The 16445-nt window shown below is 37.7% G+C and overlaps 1 protein-coding gene and 1 long non-coding RNA gene across 6 annotated transcripts in view; both read left to right on the forward strand.

The window, feature by feature from the left end:
* The window catches only part of VPS37A (VPS37A, ESCRT-I subunit), a 65211-nt gene that overhangs the window by 30985 nt on the left and 17781 nt on the right, over positions 1-16445 (forward strand). For 2 of the 5 annotated variants that reach the window (XM_005672644.3, XM_021078070.1), the window contains 3 exons: positions 3970-4113; positions 5152-5232; positions 6811-7397. In XM_005672644.3, coding sequence (XP_005672701.3) covers positions 3970-4113; positions 5152-5232 — 225 coding nt within the window. In that variant the 3' untranslated portion in view covers positions 6811-7397. Of the gene's footprint in view, positions 1-3969; positions 5233-6810; positions 7398-16445 lie in introns of those variants that run through there. The other 3 variants (XR_002340086.1, XR_002340085.1, XM_021078071.1) reach the window with 2 other exon arrangements.
* On the forward strand, positions 1543-2596 carry LOC110257467. Its single transcript, XR_002340087.1, has 2 exons — positions 1543-2066; positions 2099-2596. It is a non-coding gene; the product is annotated as an uncharacterized LOC110257467 (long non-coding RNA).

Consider the following 16445-nt stretch of genomic DNA (forward strand, 5'->3'; position numbering starts at 1 on the left):
AGCTTATTTATAGATATCTTAAATGAAATGTTAGCAAATTGAAAAATATGAAGTACAATTCATCGCAAATCATAGGTTTTATGCTTGGAATCCAATTATGTGAAAAATCAAAAGCATTTTACAGAATTCAACCTATGAGTCTGAAAAAAATAAACCTTTAAAAATAAAAAAGGGAGAAATAATAAAAACAAAAAGGAAAGAGGATATAGTGTTTATATCTCATCAGTAACCCACATCATAGCTAATAATATTCTATTTCTTTTAAAATCAGGAATTCTGGAAGGTAAAGCAAAATTAGTAAAACATAAAATACAAATAAAACAACAAAAAGAGATGGTAAAGGAGAATATAAATTTATGTAGATTTCAGATAATATGATCATTCTTTAGAATACATGAAATTATAGTTAACATTGTGCAATTGTTTTGTCTTTTGCATTGAAGTAAGCTTTTTACATATATTGCCCATTTTTTGCACCCAGAACCCTATTGGGTACGTATTGTTAATGTTTTTCCATTTTACTAATCAAGAGACAAGAGGCACATGGATATTAAATAATATCCCTGAGGTCATAGAAATAGAAAGTATGAGAGTCTGGAGTCAATAGAAGCAGTACTCCCTCAGTCTTAACCAGAAAATCTGAGAGAATCAACTGAAATACTTTTAGGTGCACATTAGAGCTTAGTATATGCTGAAGAAGCTTTTGACAATAATATCATCATTCCTTAGATAAATTCATGGTAAACTAAGATAAAATTAATTACTTAATAAAGATATTAGAAATCAACAGCAAATGACATACTTAATGACTAAACACTTCCAGGATCCCTTTAATGTTAGGAATGAAACAGTGATGCCCCAATATTGCTGCTATTAACATTTCTTGGAAGCTTCTGTGGGAAGACAAAAGGAAAAGAAGTATAATACAAAAGAAAAGATGAAACAGTTGTTAACTGAAACCAAACAATTAAAAATCCTAGCAAAAAAACCTTCTGGATATATAGCAAAATGAATGCAAAATGAAGTAGAACAGGAAAACTCATTTACAGTATCAACAAAACTGGAAAATATTTAGAACTGACCCCAACAAAGTAAGTTAAGAAACTTTACTGAAAATGACATAATAGAAAACTTGAGGAAATGCAATAACAGAATATTCATGGACTGGATGTACGGTATTATAAAGGTTTCATTCTTCCCAAAATAATTTTAAAATGCAATATGGGGAGTTCCCGTCGTGGCGCAGTGGTTAACGAATCCGACTAGGAACCATGAGGTTGCGGGTTCGGTCCCTGCCCTTGCTCAGTGGGTTAACGATCCGGCGTTGCCGTGAGCTGTGGTGTAGGTTGCAGACGCGGCTCGGATCCCGAGTTGCTGTGGCTCTGGCGTAGGCCGGTGGCTACAGCTCCGATTCAACCCCTAGCCTGGGAACCTCCATATGCCGCGGGAGCGGCCCAGGAAATAGCAACAACAACAACAACAAAGGACAAAAAAAGACAAAAAAAAAATAAAAAAATAAAAAAAAAAAAAATAAAATAAAATGCAATATGCTTCCTATCAGAATTCCAAGAGGTTTTTGCTTTTTGTTTTTTGTTTTTTTAATTTAGAAAGATTTATTCTAATATTCTTCTGAAAAACTGGGTAAAAGTAGTCAGGAAGAGCTTGAGCAGAAAGAAACCTATGAGGAAAACCTCCCTTTCCCAGTATCAAAATACACTGCAAAACGTCTTTATATAAAATAGAAGAGAAGTTTCCCAGGAAGAGAAAAATAGTTCTGTGGAACAGCTTCTGCAGTTCAGAAACAGACTTGTGTATATGAGTAATTGTTTAAGAAAAACTGAGGATTTGATAAATTATATTTTTGGAAGTCCATTTAGAGAAAAGTTAGATGCCTATATCATAGTATACAGAAAGATACTCCAGGTAGAATAAGTGTTAGGTAGATTTTTTTTTTTTAAGAATATGGTAGCAAAATAAATCTTTTGTAAGTTTTATTAAAATAGGCAGAAGCATAAAATAAAAAATTGATTATTTATATATAAATTTAAACTTTGTATGTACTGCAGGTCATAAAATCAAAACTTTGTCTATACTGCAGGTCATAAAATCAAAAGTAAAAGAAACAAATATTTGTAGCATATATGACAAATGTTAATGCCAGTGGTCCACAAAGAAACCTTAAACCCAGGCAAAGGGAAGAATAGGCAACTCACAGAGGAGAAATATGAAGGTCCAATAAACATTCTGATACAACAGTTATTCTGACTTCTTGAAATATTTTTAAAAAATCCTTGATTCCTAAGATCACCTCTGGATATGCTCACACAGAACCTCTGAAGGTGATGAGTAAAGTGTGGAGACCACGTCACTAGACTGTTGGTGCCATCGGTGCAGGAACCTGTCCTGTTTCCTCCCCCTCATATACCCAGTATCTGGTCCAGTGCTTGGCACATAGTAGGTGTTCAGTAAATATTTAATGAATAAGTAAATGAAACATTTAAAAGGATCCTCAACAGGAGTTGTCACTGCCACAGTACGGTTTGATCCCTTGCTAGGAACTTCCACATGTCGCAGGGAGGGCAAAAAAACAAAAAACCAAAAAAAAATGAAGTTAAAAAGAAGACGTTTAACCTTAAAATAATAGTAATAAGCAAAATTACATCATCTGTGTGAGCCAGACTTGTAAAGATAGGTAACCCGCATTGGTAAAGATTATTGAAATGTAATACATTCCTTTATATTCCTGTATGTGATGTATCACAATGAGATACTACCTCACACCCACTAAGGTACTATTATTGAAAATAGTTTTAGTTCCTATAGTTAAGTCTTTGATCCATTTTGAGTTAATTTTTTTGAGATGGGGTAAGGGTCCAACTTCATTCTGCACATGGATATCCAGTTTTTCTAGCACCATATGTCCAGAACTATACTTTCCCCATTGAATGATCTCAGCACACTTCTGAAAATATTTGACCATATATATGTATGAGAGTACGTTTCTGGGCTTGCTTTTTCATTGATCCATATGTCTCTTCTTACTGCCAGTACCATATCATTTTGATTATTGTAGCTTTATAGCAAATTTTGAAATCAGGAAATATGGATCCTCTTTGTTCTTTTTTTTCAAGGTTGTTTTGGCTATTTGAGGGTCCCTTGAGATTCTTTATGAATTTTAGGTTTGGTTTTCATATTTTGGCAAAAAATGCTATTGGGATTTTAATAAGGATTATCTTGCCTCTGGAGATCACTTTGGGTAGTATTGTCTTCTTAACAATATTAAGTCTTCCAATCCATGAACATAAGATGCCTTTCCAGTTATTTATGTCTTCTTCAGTTTCTTTCAGAAGTGTTTTATAGTTTTCAGTGTACAAGTTCTTCACATCTTTGCTTAAATTTAATCCCATCACCTTTGCTGTATTCTGTTCATTAGAAGCAAGTCACTAGGTCCATCCTACACTCACAGGGAGGGGATTATCCAAGAGCAGGAATACCAGGAGGGTGGACATCATTGAGGATCATCTTAGAGGGTGACTGCCCCTGTGATCTGATTCCTAAGTCCTCAGGAGAAGACAGTGAGAGTTTGCATCCAATGGGTTGGTTTCTGTTGTGTTTGGTATCCACCCCATATCCGAAAGTTGAGGACTTGGGTGGGACCAGATTTCCTCAAAAAGAGACTACATGCTGCCACCCTCTGCCCCCCACCCCTACTAAAAAAAGGACTTCCACGGCTCTTAGCAGGTTAAGGATCCAGCATTGTCACTGCTGTGGCTCTGGATACAGCTGTGGTGTGGGTTTGATCCCTGGTCCAGGAACTTCTGTATGCTGTGGGCGTGGCCAACAAAAAAGAGGCTATATAAGGCATATAATGAAATTGCTTCTCCCTACCTTTATCTCTACCCCATTTTCTTTCCCTCTAATGAGTTTTTCTGAGCATTAGAAACTAATATACTTGATTTTATTTTTCAGAGCTGTAGTGCGAGTGCCCTACAGGCGAGATTGAAAGTAGCTGCACATGAAGCCGAGGAAGAATCTGATAATATTGCGGAAGATTTCTTGGAGGGAAAAACTGATATAGATGATTTTCTCAGTAGCTTCATGGAAAAAAGAACAGTATGTAATACTCTTCGGTTGAGGACAAGTGACAGCATAATAGCAAATTACTTACATATATTCATGAGTAAAAGAACCTTAGCACATTACTGAGCTGGAGTTTTGATTGCCGTGCGAGGAAACTGAAGAGCCTCTGTTGAGAATAATAGCAACATCCTACTATAACTTAAACCTGCTTGTTGTGAGTACACAAGCAGGTAAATCACATAATAGTTCTGTTTCAGAAACGATAGGATCTGTATCATTCTGTAGTAAAGCTAGTAAATTAGCTTTAGTCTAGTCTTAATTGTTGTAATATATTCGTAAATAACCTGTCTCACAGGTTGTTGAAAGAGAGTCATCTATAGAGACTTAAAAGTTTTGTTTTTAAAATACTGAGAACATTCTGGGAATAGTTTCTGTTCTGATATTTCCATTTTATTTAAAGAAAAAAATTTTACAACCCGCTTAGCAGTATCTTGTCCTTTGTTGGAGTCCTAAGTATATACTTAATTTCTCTGAAACAAAACATTTAAAAAATAACCTCCTGTTAATAAACTTTATAAAATATATTTGCTATATATGTTCCTATCCTGTTAAGGAAAGTGGGGCAGATTTTATCACCCCCTTTTTCTATAGGAGAAAACTGAATTTCAGAGACATTAATGACTATGATTATAGCCTCAGTAAAACATTGATTTCTGGTCCATGGTTCTATGGCACTATATAACTGTACCTCAAAATTTTTCATTTGTTAAACCTCCTGTTTAAAAGCAGTAGAAATTACTTTTATATTTTTAAAACACAGATATTTGAACTTACATAATCAGAATTAATATAAAGGATCAGAAGTTTTTTTTACATTCTAGAAGTTTACAGGCAAAGATAATCTTCCAAACAAAATTAATTTCTTTTTGATTCTTAAACGCCGTGCTACCTTAGACATTCACAATTTAAATAATGTCAAGTTAAAAAATTCTTAGATTTCCATCCAAATGTAGGTAGTAGTAGGCAAATTATTGACAAAATGACTGGTATTTTAAATAATTTATCTTCTAGATTTACCACTGTAGAAGAGCCAAAGAAGAAAAGCTTCAACAAGTGATAGCAATGCACAGCCAGTTTCATGCTCCACTCTAGGTAAATTGTATTTTGGAAGGTTTGAGTCTTAACACTATTGCATGACTTATTTTTAATGAAGTGTTGTCACCAGTGTGTGTTTGTTCAGCCAGCTTAAAGCATAATATTGTCATGGTAGCTATTGTGCTATATAACATGTAGAACACTTTGTATTGTATACTAAGCATAATGTTAGATGCATAAGCTTATAACCAGTAGAAATTGTCTGTGTTTTCTCAGTATGGTATTGGCTTACATGAAGTTTTTTTCTCCAGCATTTGATAGCTACTTGTGTAGTTGTAAGCTATAATTAGTTCCTTTCTCTCAGCTGGTATGTGGAGTATATCATATCACTTAGTCGATATATTTCTCAGTAGGCTCCTTTGTCATTTCTTCTTGTAAAATGAACTTCTACTCCGTCTCTTTTCCATCTCACATCAGGATTATTCCAGTAACTTTCTGGCCAGTCCCCTGACTTTAGGGTTTCTCCTTCCTGCACAGCACTGACAAAATGATCTTCCTAAAAATACCACTCTGTGATAATATTTCTCTGCTCCAGAACCTGCAGTGAACCCCAGCAATGATAAACGCCAAATTTCTTTCTTTTAAGCTTTCTATAATCTGGCTTGATTTTAGATCATTCATTTTAATTTTCCATTTTCCCCTTATGTTCTCTCCCATCATGTTCTTTTTTCTACCATCATGTCTTTGTTCTTGGTCTCACCCAGTCTCAAGACGCTCTTCTTTTTCCATCCTTGTTTTAGGAATGATTTGGTTGCAACTTTTCTAAGTACTAGCTCCCAGCCCAACAAGTTTAAGTCAAAGCTTGTGTCACTGAGTAATGTGGGGAAATGTTGCGAACCAAAACAAAGGAAAGGACATCCTTACCTGGGAGTGAAAGCACAACATAAGGCCATCAGTAACCAAAGCACCTCCTCTTTCTCAGACTCTTCCTGAGGCTGCTGTTCTTCCCTGTCTCTCACTCTCCTGCTTTCTCACTCGCTCTTCAAAGAGCCTTTCTTTGCTACACTTGCATGTGGTTCAACCATTGCTGCCCAGGGACCTGATCTTATGACAGCTCAAGCATCCCATGGAGACTGACAAGTATCTCAACAACAAATCCCTGGGAAAGAGATTGGCCCAGCATAGGTGGTGGCCATCCTGACCTCAGCAGTTTACCCTGGAGATTGGGGTCATGTGGCCTTCTGCACACTCTGCTAGGCTGACGGAGTAGATTGAGAAGGGAGCATGGGAGGTTCCCTTAGAAGGGAGCAGGTCACAAAGAGGGAAGGGACAAGCCTTTCTCATCTCTAGCTTTAACTCATCTGCCCCTTTTCTCAATCTAGTTGTCCTTAACATTAGTGACAACATTGAATTGTTTTATTTCACAAATCGCACTGTTAATCCCTGAGGGTAAGGGTTGATTTTTAATACCAAGTATGCATTTCTCAAGCTTGAGAAATATGAGATAATTATTGATATGAACATGCTGGAATCCTTTCCCCATCTCTTTTTCCTCATTGTAAAGTTATCTTATAGGTAAATCTCAGTTTATCATCTTAAATTAAATCTTAGGTTTTTAATTTTCTTTCTTTTCAGATTTTCCTGAAAACATGAACTGCCAAGAGAGGAATGGGACATGAAACAAAGCACATTTTATATATTTATGATTTGCAAATTGGCATTTCATCACAGTGGCTGAATTCATAGATGTACTATATAGATCGTGTACAGCACTGAAACTGATTTTGTACAGATTAGAATGATTGCTGTGATCTTTGCTTTAGAAATTTTCTGCACTATTTGCACTAAAAATGTTTATTTATTGTTGATAAATCCTATCATATTTAAGTTCCACCGCTATTCTTCTCATTGATTAAATACCTATGCATGTAATTTTAGCTAGTTTCAATATTTTAAAAAATTACTTCATTTAAATTTGTATTTTTAATTTGAAATTGCCTCATTTCTTTATCAAAGAGTGGTTTGTTTAGATTTTTTTCATTTCAACTTTTTTTGAAAAACTGCTATTTCAACTATAGAAAGACTCTATTTTTCCTCTTTCTTTCTGGATGATAAACCTTTCTTTTCGAACATAATTTGTTTTTACAACACCAAACCTGCCAATGTGCAATCTCAAGGAAGTAACTTTTAATACATACAATAAATCAAAAGAATAAACCAGCTGTTTTTATATATTGTTTATTTTTAAAGTTAAAGATACTAATAAAGGTAGATAAATATTTTACGTAATGGATAAAACTGCTTTTCACTTAAACTAGTGCAGCATAAACTTTCATGTTAACTTTCCAAATATAAGTATCTGATTGGTTTGTCGATAGATGAAGATATGCTCTCTAAATTCCCGATGTTAAAATTTAAAACAGTATTTTTGTTAATAAATAGTAAATCTAAATACAAAAGTCAGTGAATTTTCTGACTTCACCTGTGTTGGCTTTTCATAAGAGAAAAGCTTTTTTTTTAACTGAACGAATTTTATTACATTGATAGTTCTACAGTGATCATCACAACCCAATTTTACAGCATTTCCATCCCAAACCCATAGCCCATCCTCCCCACTCCCAACCTGTCGTCTTTGGAAATCATAAGTTTTTCAAAGTCTGTGTGTCAGTATCTGTTCTGCTAAGAAGTTCATTGTATCCTTTTCTTAGATTCCACATGTAAGTGATAGCATATGATGTTGGTGTCTCACTCCCTAACTTAACTTAGCATGATAATTTCTAAGTCCATCCATGTTCCTGCAAATTCCATTATTTCATTCCTTTTTATGGCTGAGTAATATTCCATATGTATAGGTACCACATCTTTTTTATCCATTCCGCTGTTGATGGACGTTTAGGTTGCTTCCATGTCTTAGCTGTTGTATATAGTGCTCCAATGAACTTGGAGTACATGTATCTTTTTGAGTCATGGTTTTCTCTGGATAGATGCCCAGGTGAGGCATTGCTGGATCAAATGGTAATTCTATTTTGAGTTTGCTAAAGCATCTCCATACTGTTTTCCATAGTGGTTTTACCAGTTTGCATTCCCAACACCAGTGCAAGAAGGTTCACACATCCTCTCCAGCATTTATTGTTTGCAGACTTTTTGATGATGGCCATTCTGGCTGGTGTAAGGTGGTACCTCATAGTAGTTTTGACTTGCGTTTCTCTAATAGTGATGTTGAATATCTTTTCATGTGTTTTTTAGCCATCTGTATGTCTTCTTTGGAGAATTGTCTATTTAGATCTTCTGCCCCTCCCCTTTTTTTTATAGGCAAGAAATACATTTATTAGGATAGGACGTTTGTGAGAAATGCAAACAGGCAGGCAAGGAAGCTCTGCCCCTGAGGATCCAGTGGACTACAGTTTTATCCTCCAAGGGGAGTGGGGATTGGAAAAGCCCATCTCTTCCTTTCTGGAAATAGCAGCTCCTCCTTGGTGTCCAGTAAGGTTTGTATTCAAATCAGCAGAAGGGCAGTCCTCAAACTCTTGTCCTTGGTCCGAATCTGAACCTGAATGCAGGCCTAATCCCATCCCCCACCCAATGACCTGAGGCAATTCTCACACTTCCACTAGTCAAGCAAGCCTGCCTTGTTCTGATGGCTTTTTTGAGCAATTTATTTACTTACAGTGATCTTCCAATGTCCCCTAAGTTTCCCTCATTTCCTGTGGTCCTTTATTGGGACTTCTAAAACTGCCTGTGCCTACCCCATCCCTATCATTCCTCCCTCCAAGTGTTTTACCCCTTTATGCTTAAAGGGGAAATTGGGCGAAGACCATTCAGTAACTACTTCCTGCTGAGGTAGGATATAGGTCTGCCTAGGGAAGGAGCAAAACACCTGGCTAACTGTCACTTTTCTGTTGGGAGGGCTGTAGGCCAATGTCTCTCTGGTTAACATTATTTTCCCAGCCATCTTAGCGATTAAACAGTGTATGGTGAAATGTAGCACCAGGAGGACCAGCACTTCCATGAGTACCTTTGGGGCCAGGAACACCAATGGTACCAGTGGGGCCAGGGGAAACCAGCATCACCTTTAGCACCAGGTTGGTCATCAGCACCAGGGGGACCAGCGAAGCCAACAGGACCCAGGGGGATCAGGCTCACCGCATTTGCTGGGGAAACCTCTCTCACCTCTTGCTCCAGAGGGACCGGGAGCACCAAGGTCCCCAGGAACACCCTATTCACTGGGTTTGTCTAGAGTGGGGTTAGTAAGTCCAGGGGGTCCCTGAGCTCCAGCTTCTCCATCTTTGCCAGCAGGACCAACAGTGCCAGGGGGTCTGGAAATACCTCACTCTCCAGCTTTGCCAGGCTCTCCAGCAGTGCCCAGTCCACAACATTCGCCAGGGGGTCCAGGTGGGCCAGCAGGTCCAGGTTCATCTTGGTCTCCTCACTTGCCTTCTCCAGCAGGGTCAGGGGGCCTTGACTACCAGTTGGGCCAGCCTCTCCTTTGCTGCCAGGAGCACCAGGTTCACTTCTCTTACCCCTGGGACTGCCCATTTTTTGATGGGGTTGTTTGTTTGTTTTTTTTTTTTTTTGGTATTGAGCTGCAGGAGGTGTTGATATATTTTGGAGATTAATCCCTTGTCAGTCGCTTCATTTGCAAATATTGTTTCCCAATCTGTGGATTGTCTTTCCTTTTGTTTGTGGTTTCCTTTGCTGTGCAGAAACTTTTAAGTTTAATTAGGTCCCATTTGTTTATTTTTATTTTTGTTGTCATTACTCTAGGAGGTGGATCTGAGAAGATGCTGCTGTGGTTTATGTCAGAGAGTGTCTGGCCTATGTTTTCCTCTTAAGAGTTTTATAGTATCTGGTCTTATATTTAGGTCATTAATCCATTTTGAGTTTATTTTTGTGTATGGTGTTAGGAAGTGTTCTAATTTCATTCTTTTACATGTAGCTGTCCAGTTTTCCAAGCAACACTTATTGAAGGGACTCTCTTTCCTCCATTGTATATTCTTGATCCTTTGTCATAGATTAGTTGACTGTAGGTGCATGGGTTTGATTCTGGGCTCTCTATCCTGTTCCACTGATCTATATTTATGTTTTTGTGCCAGTACCATACGGTTTTGATGACGAGCTTTGTGGTATAGTTTGAATTCAGGGATGCTGACTCCTCCAGCTCCATTTTTCTTTCTCAGAATAGCTGTGGCTATTCTGGGTCTCTTGCTTCCAAACAAACTTTGAAATATTTTGTTTGAGTTCTGTGAAAAATTCCTCAGTAATTTGTTAGGGATTGCTTTGACTCTGCAGATTGCCTTGGGTAGTATAGTCATTTTGACAATATTAATTCTTACAATCCAAGAGCATGGTATGTCTTTCCATGTGTTTGTTTCATCTTTGATTTCTTTCAGTAGCGTCTTACACTTTTCAGAGTACAGGTCTTTTGTCTTTTTTTTTTTTTTTGTCTTTTCATCTCTTTAGGGCCACACCCACAGCATATGGAAGTTCCCAGGCTAGAGGTCGAATTGGAGCTGTAGCCACCAACCTACGCCACAGACAAAGCAACACACGATCTGAGCTGCATCTGTGACCTACATCATAGCTATTGGCAATGCTGGATCCTTAACCCACTGAGCGAGGACAGGGATCAAACCCACGTCCTCGTGGATGCTAGTCAAGTTTGTTAACCACTGAGCCATGACGGGAACTCCCGTCTTTTGTCTCTTTAGGTAGGTTTATTCCTAAGTATTTTGTACTTTTTGATGCAATGGTAAATGGGATTATTTGCCTAATTTCTCTTTCTGATTTTTGTTGTTCGTATATAGAAATGCGATTGACTTCTGTGTATTAGTTTTGTATCCCGTGACTTTGCCAAATTCATTGATGAGCTCTAAGTTTTCTGGTAACATCTTTAGGATCTTCTAGGTATAATATCTTGTCATCTGCAAACAGTGATAGTTTTACTTCTTCCTTTCCAATTTGGATTCTTTTTATTTCTTTTACTTCTCTGATTCCATAGCTAGGACTTCTGAAACTGTATGAATAGAAGTTGTGAGAACAGATGTCCTTGTCTTGTTCCTGATCTGAGAGGGAATTCTTTCAGCTTTTCATATTTTACCATGTTGAGGTAGTTTCCCTCTGTGCCCACTTCCGGGTTGGTTTTTATCAGAAATGGGTGTTGGATTTTGTCAAAAGCTTTTTCTGCATCTATTGAGAGGATCCTATGGTTTTTATTCTTCAGTTTATTAATGTGTATCACACTGATTGATTTGCAGACATTGAAGCATCCTTCATCCCTGGGATAGATCCACTTGATCATAATATACTATGCGGTATATTACATATACTGTATAGTATATATAATATACTATGCGGTATATTACATATACTGTATAGTATATATAATATACTATGCGGTATATTACATATACTGTATAGTATATATAATATACTATGCGGTATATTACATATACTGTATAGTATATATAATATACTATGCGGTATATTACATATACTGTATAGTATATATAATATACTATACAGTTTGCTAGTATTTTGTTGAGGATTTTTGGGTTTGTGTTCATCAGTGATATTGCCCCGTAATTTGCTTTTTTTTCTAGAATCTTTAGTTTTGGTATTGGGGTGATGGTGGCCTCATAGAATGAGTTTGGGAATGTGATATTGCCCTGTAATTTGCTTTTTTTTTCTAGAATCTTTAGTTTTGGTATTGGGGTGATGGTGGCCTCATAGAATGAGTTTGGGAATGTTACTTCCTCTGCAATTTTTTAAAATAGTTTCAGAAGGATAGGTGTTAGCTCTTCTCTAAATGTTTGATAGAATTCACCTATGAAGCCATCTGGTCCTGCACTTCTGTTTGTTGGAAGTTTTTTAATCATAGTTTCAATTTAAGTACTTGTGATAAGTTTGTTCTTTTCTTTTATCTTGGTTTAATCTTAGAAGATGGTACTTTTCTAGGAATTTTTCCATTTCTTCTAGGTTGTCCATTTTATTGGCATAACATTACTTATAGTCTCTGATCCTTTGTATTTCTGTGATGTCCATTGTAACTTCCTTTTTCATTTCTAATTTTATTGAGTTCTCTTTTTTTTCTTGATGAGTCTAGCTAAAGGTTTATCAATTCTCTTGATCTTTTCAAAGAACCGTCTTTTAGTTTCATTGATCTTTTCTATGATTTTCTTCATTTCTATTTCATTTATTTCTGCTCTAATCTTTATGATTTCTTTCCTTCTGCTAACTTTGGGCCTTGTCTGTTCTTCTCTCTCTGGTTGCTTTACATGTAAAGTTAGGGTGTTTATTTGAGCTTTTTCGTTTGTTTGTTTCCTGAGGTAGGTTTGTGTTGCTATAAATTTCCCTCTTAGAACTGCTTTTGCTGCATCCCATAGGTTTTGGAGTGTTGTGTCTTTGTTGTCATTTGCTTCTAGGCATTTTTAAATTTCCTCTTTGATTTTTTCAGTGATCCATTGGTTGTTTAGTAGCGTGTTGTTTAGTCTCCACGTGTTTGTGTGTTTTGCAGTTTTTTTCGTGTTGATTTTCAGCCCTATAGTGTTGTGGTCAGAAAAGGTGCTTGATGTGATTTCAGTTTTCTTAAACTCACCAAGAATTTATTTGTGGCCCAGAATGTGATCAATCCTAGAAGAATGTTCCATGTGCACTTGAGAAGAATGTGTATTTTGCTCCTTTTGGATGGAATGTTCTATAAATATATATTAAGTCATCTTGTCCAATCCATCATTTAAGGCCTGTGTTTCCTGGTTGATTTTCTGTCTGGATGATCTGTCCATTGCTGTAAGTGGGGTGTTAACATCCCCTGCTGTTATTGTGTTCATGTGATTTTTGTCTTTTTAAGGTTTTAGCAGTTACCTTATATATTGAGGTGATCCTATGTTGGTTGCATATATATTTACAATTGTTATAGCTTCCTTTTGGGTTGATCCTGTAATCGTTATGTAATGTCTATCTTTACCGCATATTCTTTCATTTTTTAAAATTTTTTTATTTTTTTGTACACCCACAGCATGTGGTAGTTCCCAGGCTGGGGTCAAATCAGAGCTACAGCTATTGGCCTATGCCATGGTCACAGCAACGTAGGATCTGAGCCATGTCTTCAACCTCCAGCTCATGGTAGGGTCAGATCTCTGACCCAATGAGTATGGCCAAGGATTGAACCCACATCCTCATATATACTTGTGGGATTCATTTACGCTGCACCATAATGGAAATTCCATAGTATTCTTTATTTTAAGGTCTACTTTGTCTGATATGACTATTGCTACTCCAGCTTTCTTTTGATTTCTGTTTGCATGGAATATTTTCTTCCATCCTCTCACTTTCAATTTGTATGTTTCCCTAGAACTGAAATGTGTCTCTTGAAAACAGCGTATATATGGGTCTTGTTTTTGTATCCATTCAGCCAATGTATGTCTTTTGGTTGGGGCATTTAGTGCATTTACATTTAAGCTAATTATTGACATGTATGTTCTTACTGCCAGTTTATGAACTGTTTTGGACTTGTTTTTGTTGGGTCTTTTTTCTTCCCTTTTTTGTTCTCTTGTGATTTGATGACTGTTTATGAACTGTTTTGGACTTGTTTTTGTTGGGTCTTTTTTCTTCCCTTTTTTGTTCTCTTGTGATTTGATGACTATCTTTAGTATTGTATTTGGATTGCTTTTTCTTATTTGTGTGTGTATCTATTGTAGATTTTTGGTTTGCAGTTACCCTGAAGTTTAGATATAGGAATCTACAGATATACAAGATTGTTTTAAATTGTTGGTCTCTTAATTGCAAGTGCATGTCTGGTGTCCTTCATTTGTACCCTCCTCTTCTCACGATTTCTGTTTTTGGTAGTATATTTGTGTGTGGATGATTTCCTACCTTTATTTATATGTATGCCTTTACTGGTGAGCCTTTTCATTTATAGTATTTTTGTTTCTAGTTGTGGCCTTTTCTTACCCACCTAGAGAAGTTTCTTTAGTATTTGTTGCAAAGCTGGTTTAGTGATGCTGAATTCTCTTGGCTTTTGCTTGTCTGCAAAGCTTTTGGTTTCTCCTTCAAATCTGAATGAAAGCTTGCTGGGTAGAGCAATCTTGGTTGGAGGTTTTTTCCTTTCATCACTTTAATTATATTATGCCACTCCCTTCTGGCCTGCAGAGTTTCTGTTGAAAAATCTGCCTATAACCTTGTCTGGGTTCCCTTGTATGTTATTTGTTTCTTTTCCCTAGCTGCTTTCAATATTTTTCTCTGTCTTCAGTTTTGGTCAGTTTGATTAATATGTGTCTTGGGGTGTTCCTCCATGAGTTTATTTGATATGGTACTCATTGTGCTTCCTGGACTTGGGTGAGTGATTCCTTTCCCATGTTAGGGAATTTTTCAACTATTATCTCTTTAGATATTTTTTCTGGCCCTTTCTCTTCTTCTGGCACCCTGGTATGACGGTTGTTCATGCATTTAACATTGTCCCAGAATTTTCTTAGACTGTCTTCATTTCTTTTCAATTTTTTTTCTCTTTTCGGTTCTGCATCAGTCATTCCCACTAGTCTGTCCTCTACCTCGCACATTCATTCTTCTGCCTCCTGTATTCTGCTGTTGGCTGCTTCTAATAAATTTTGTATTTCAGTTATTGTATTTTGCATCTCTGCTGCTTAATCTTTAAATCTCATATTTCTTTGCTCAGTGTTTCTAGTAATTTATCACTCTTTGCCTCCAGTTTATTTCCAAGTTCTTTAATCATCTTTCCTACCATCAGTGTAAAGTCTTTTTCATGGAGGTGTGTAATCTCCAGATCACTTGGCTGTTTTTCTGGGGGGCTTTCTTGCTCCCTTATCTGAGTCATAATTATTTGTCTTTTCATTTTGTATAGATTTTTGCAGACTAATAGAGTTTTAGCCTCTCTTGCTTCTGTTGTCTGCCCCCATTGTGGCTGAAGTGTTACAGGGGTTTGATGTAGGCTTCCTGATGGGTGAGACTGGTGCCTGCCTACTGTAGGTGGAGCTTATTCTATCCAGTGTGTGGGGCTTTGTCTCTGGGTGAGATTAGAGGCAGCTGTGTGCTTGGGTGGGGGGGGCTTTAGGCAGCCTGTTTGCTGATGGGTGGGGCAGTGATCCCACTCAGATTATTGTTTGGTCTGGAGCTTCTCAGCCCTGATGGGTGGGGCCAGATTTTTCTAATATGGCCACCTCTAGAGGAGCACAGGCTGATGATTATTCCTGAGAATTTTGCCTCCAATGTCCTTCCTGCACAACGACCCATAGTCACCTCCTGTTTTCACAGGAGGTCCTCTAAGAACTGCAGTCAGGTCTGACCCAGATTCCTGTGGAGTCTGCTTTGCCCTGGGACCCAGTGTATATGTAGGCGTGTGTGTGCATTTCAAGAATGGAATCTCCAGAGTTCCCTTTGTGGCTCAGGGGCAATGAATCTGACAACGATCCATGTGGATGTGGGTTTGACCTCTGGCCTTGTTCAGTGTGTTGAGAATATGGTGTTGCTGTGAGCTATGGTGTAGGTCACAGATGCAGTTTGGATCATGCATTGCTGTGACTGTGGTGTAGACTGACAGCTGCGATTGCAATTCAGCCCCAGGCCTGGGAACTTCCCTATGCCTTGGGTGCAACCCCCTCAAAAAAAATAAAAGAATGGAATCTCCATTTCCCCTCAGTCCCATGGAACTCTGGCACATAAGCCCTGCTGTCCCTCAATGCCAAATGCTCTGGGGGCTCCTTCTCCCAATGCCAGATCCCCAGGTGTGGGAACTTGATGTGGGGCTCAGAACTCTTACTCCTGTAGGTGAGTCTCTGTGATACAGTTACTTTCCAGTCTGTGGGCTACTCACCCAGCAAGTATGCAGTTGCTTATATTGCACAATCACCCCTCCTACCATCTTGATATGGCCTCCTCTTTGTCTTCTAGAGTAGGATTTTTTTTTTTTTTGTCTTTTTAGGGCTGCACTCATGGCATGTGGGGGTTCCCAGGCAAAGGGTCTAATCGGAGCTACAGCTGCCAGCCTACGCCACAGCCACAGGAACGCCACTTCTGAGCCACATCTGTGAACTACAGCAATGCCAGATCACAGCAATGCCGGATCCTTAACCCACTGAGCAAGGTCAGGGATTGAATCTACATGCTCGTGGATGCTAGTCAGATTCATTTCTGCTAAGCCACAATGGGAACTCTAAATGTCTTTTTTTAAAAGTTTGTAGTCTATTAGGTTGAAGGTTGTTCAGAAGTTGGTTGTAATTTTGTTGCTTTTATGAGAGAAGGTGAGTTCTAGTCCTTCT

Source organism: Sus scrofa, chromosome 17 (genome assembly GCF_000003025.6).
Source record: "Sus scrofa isolate TJ Tabasco breed Duroc chromosome 17, Sscrofa11.1, whole genome shotgun sequence".
In the NCBI taxonomy this organism is placed as follows: domain Eukaryota; kingdom Metazoa; phylum Chordata; class Mammalia; order Artiodactyla; family Suidae; genus Sus; species Sus scrofa.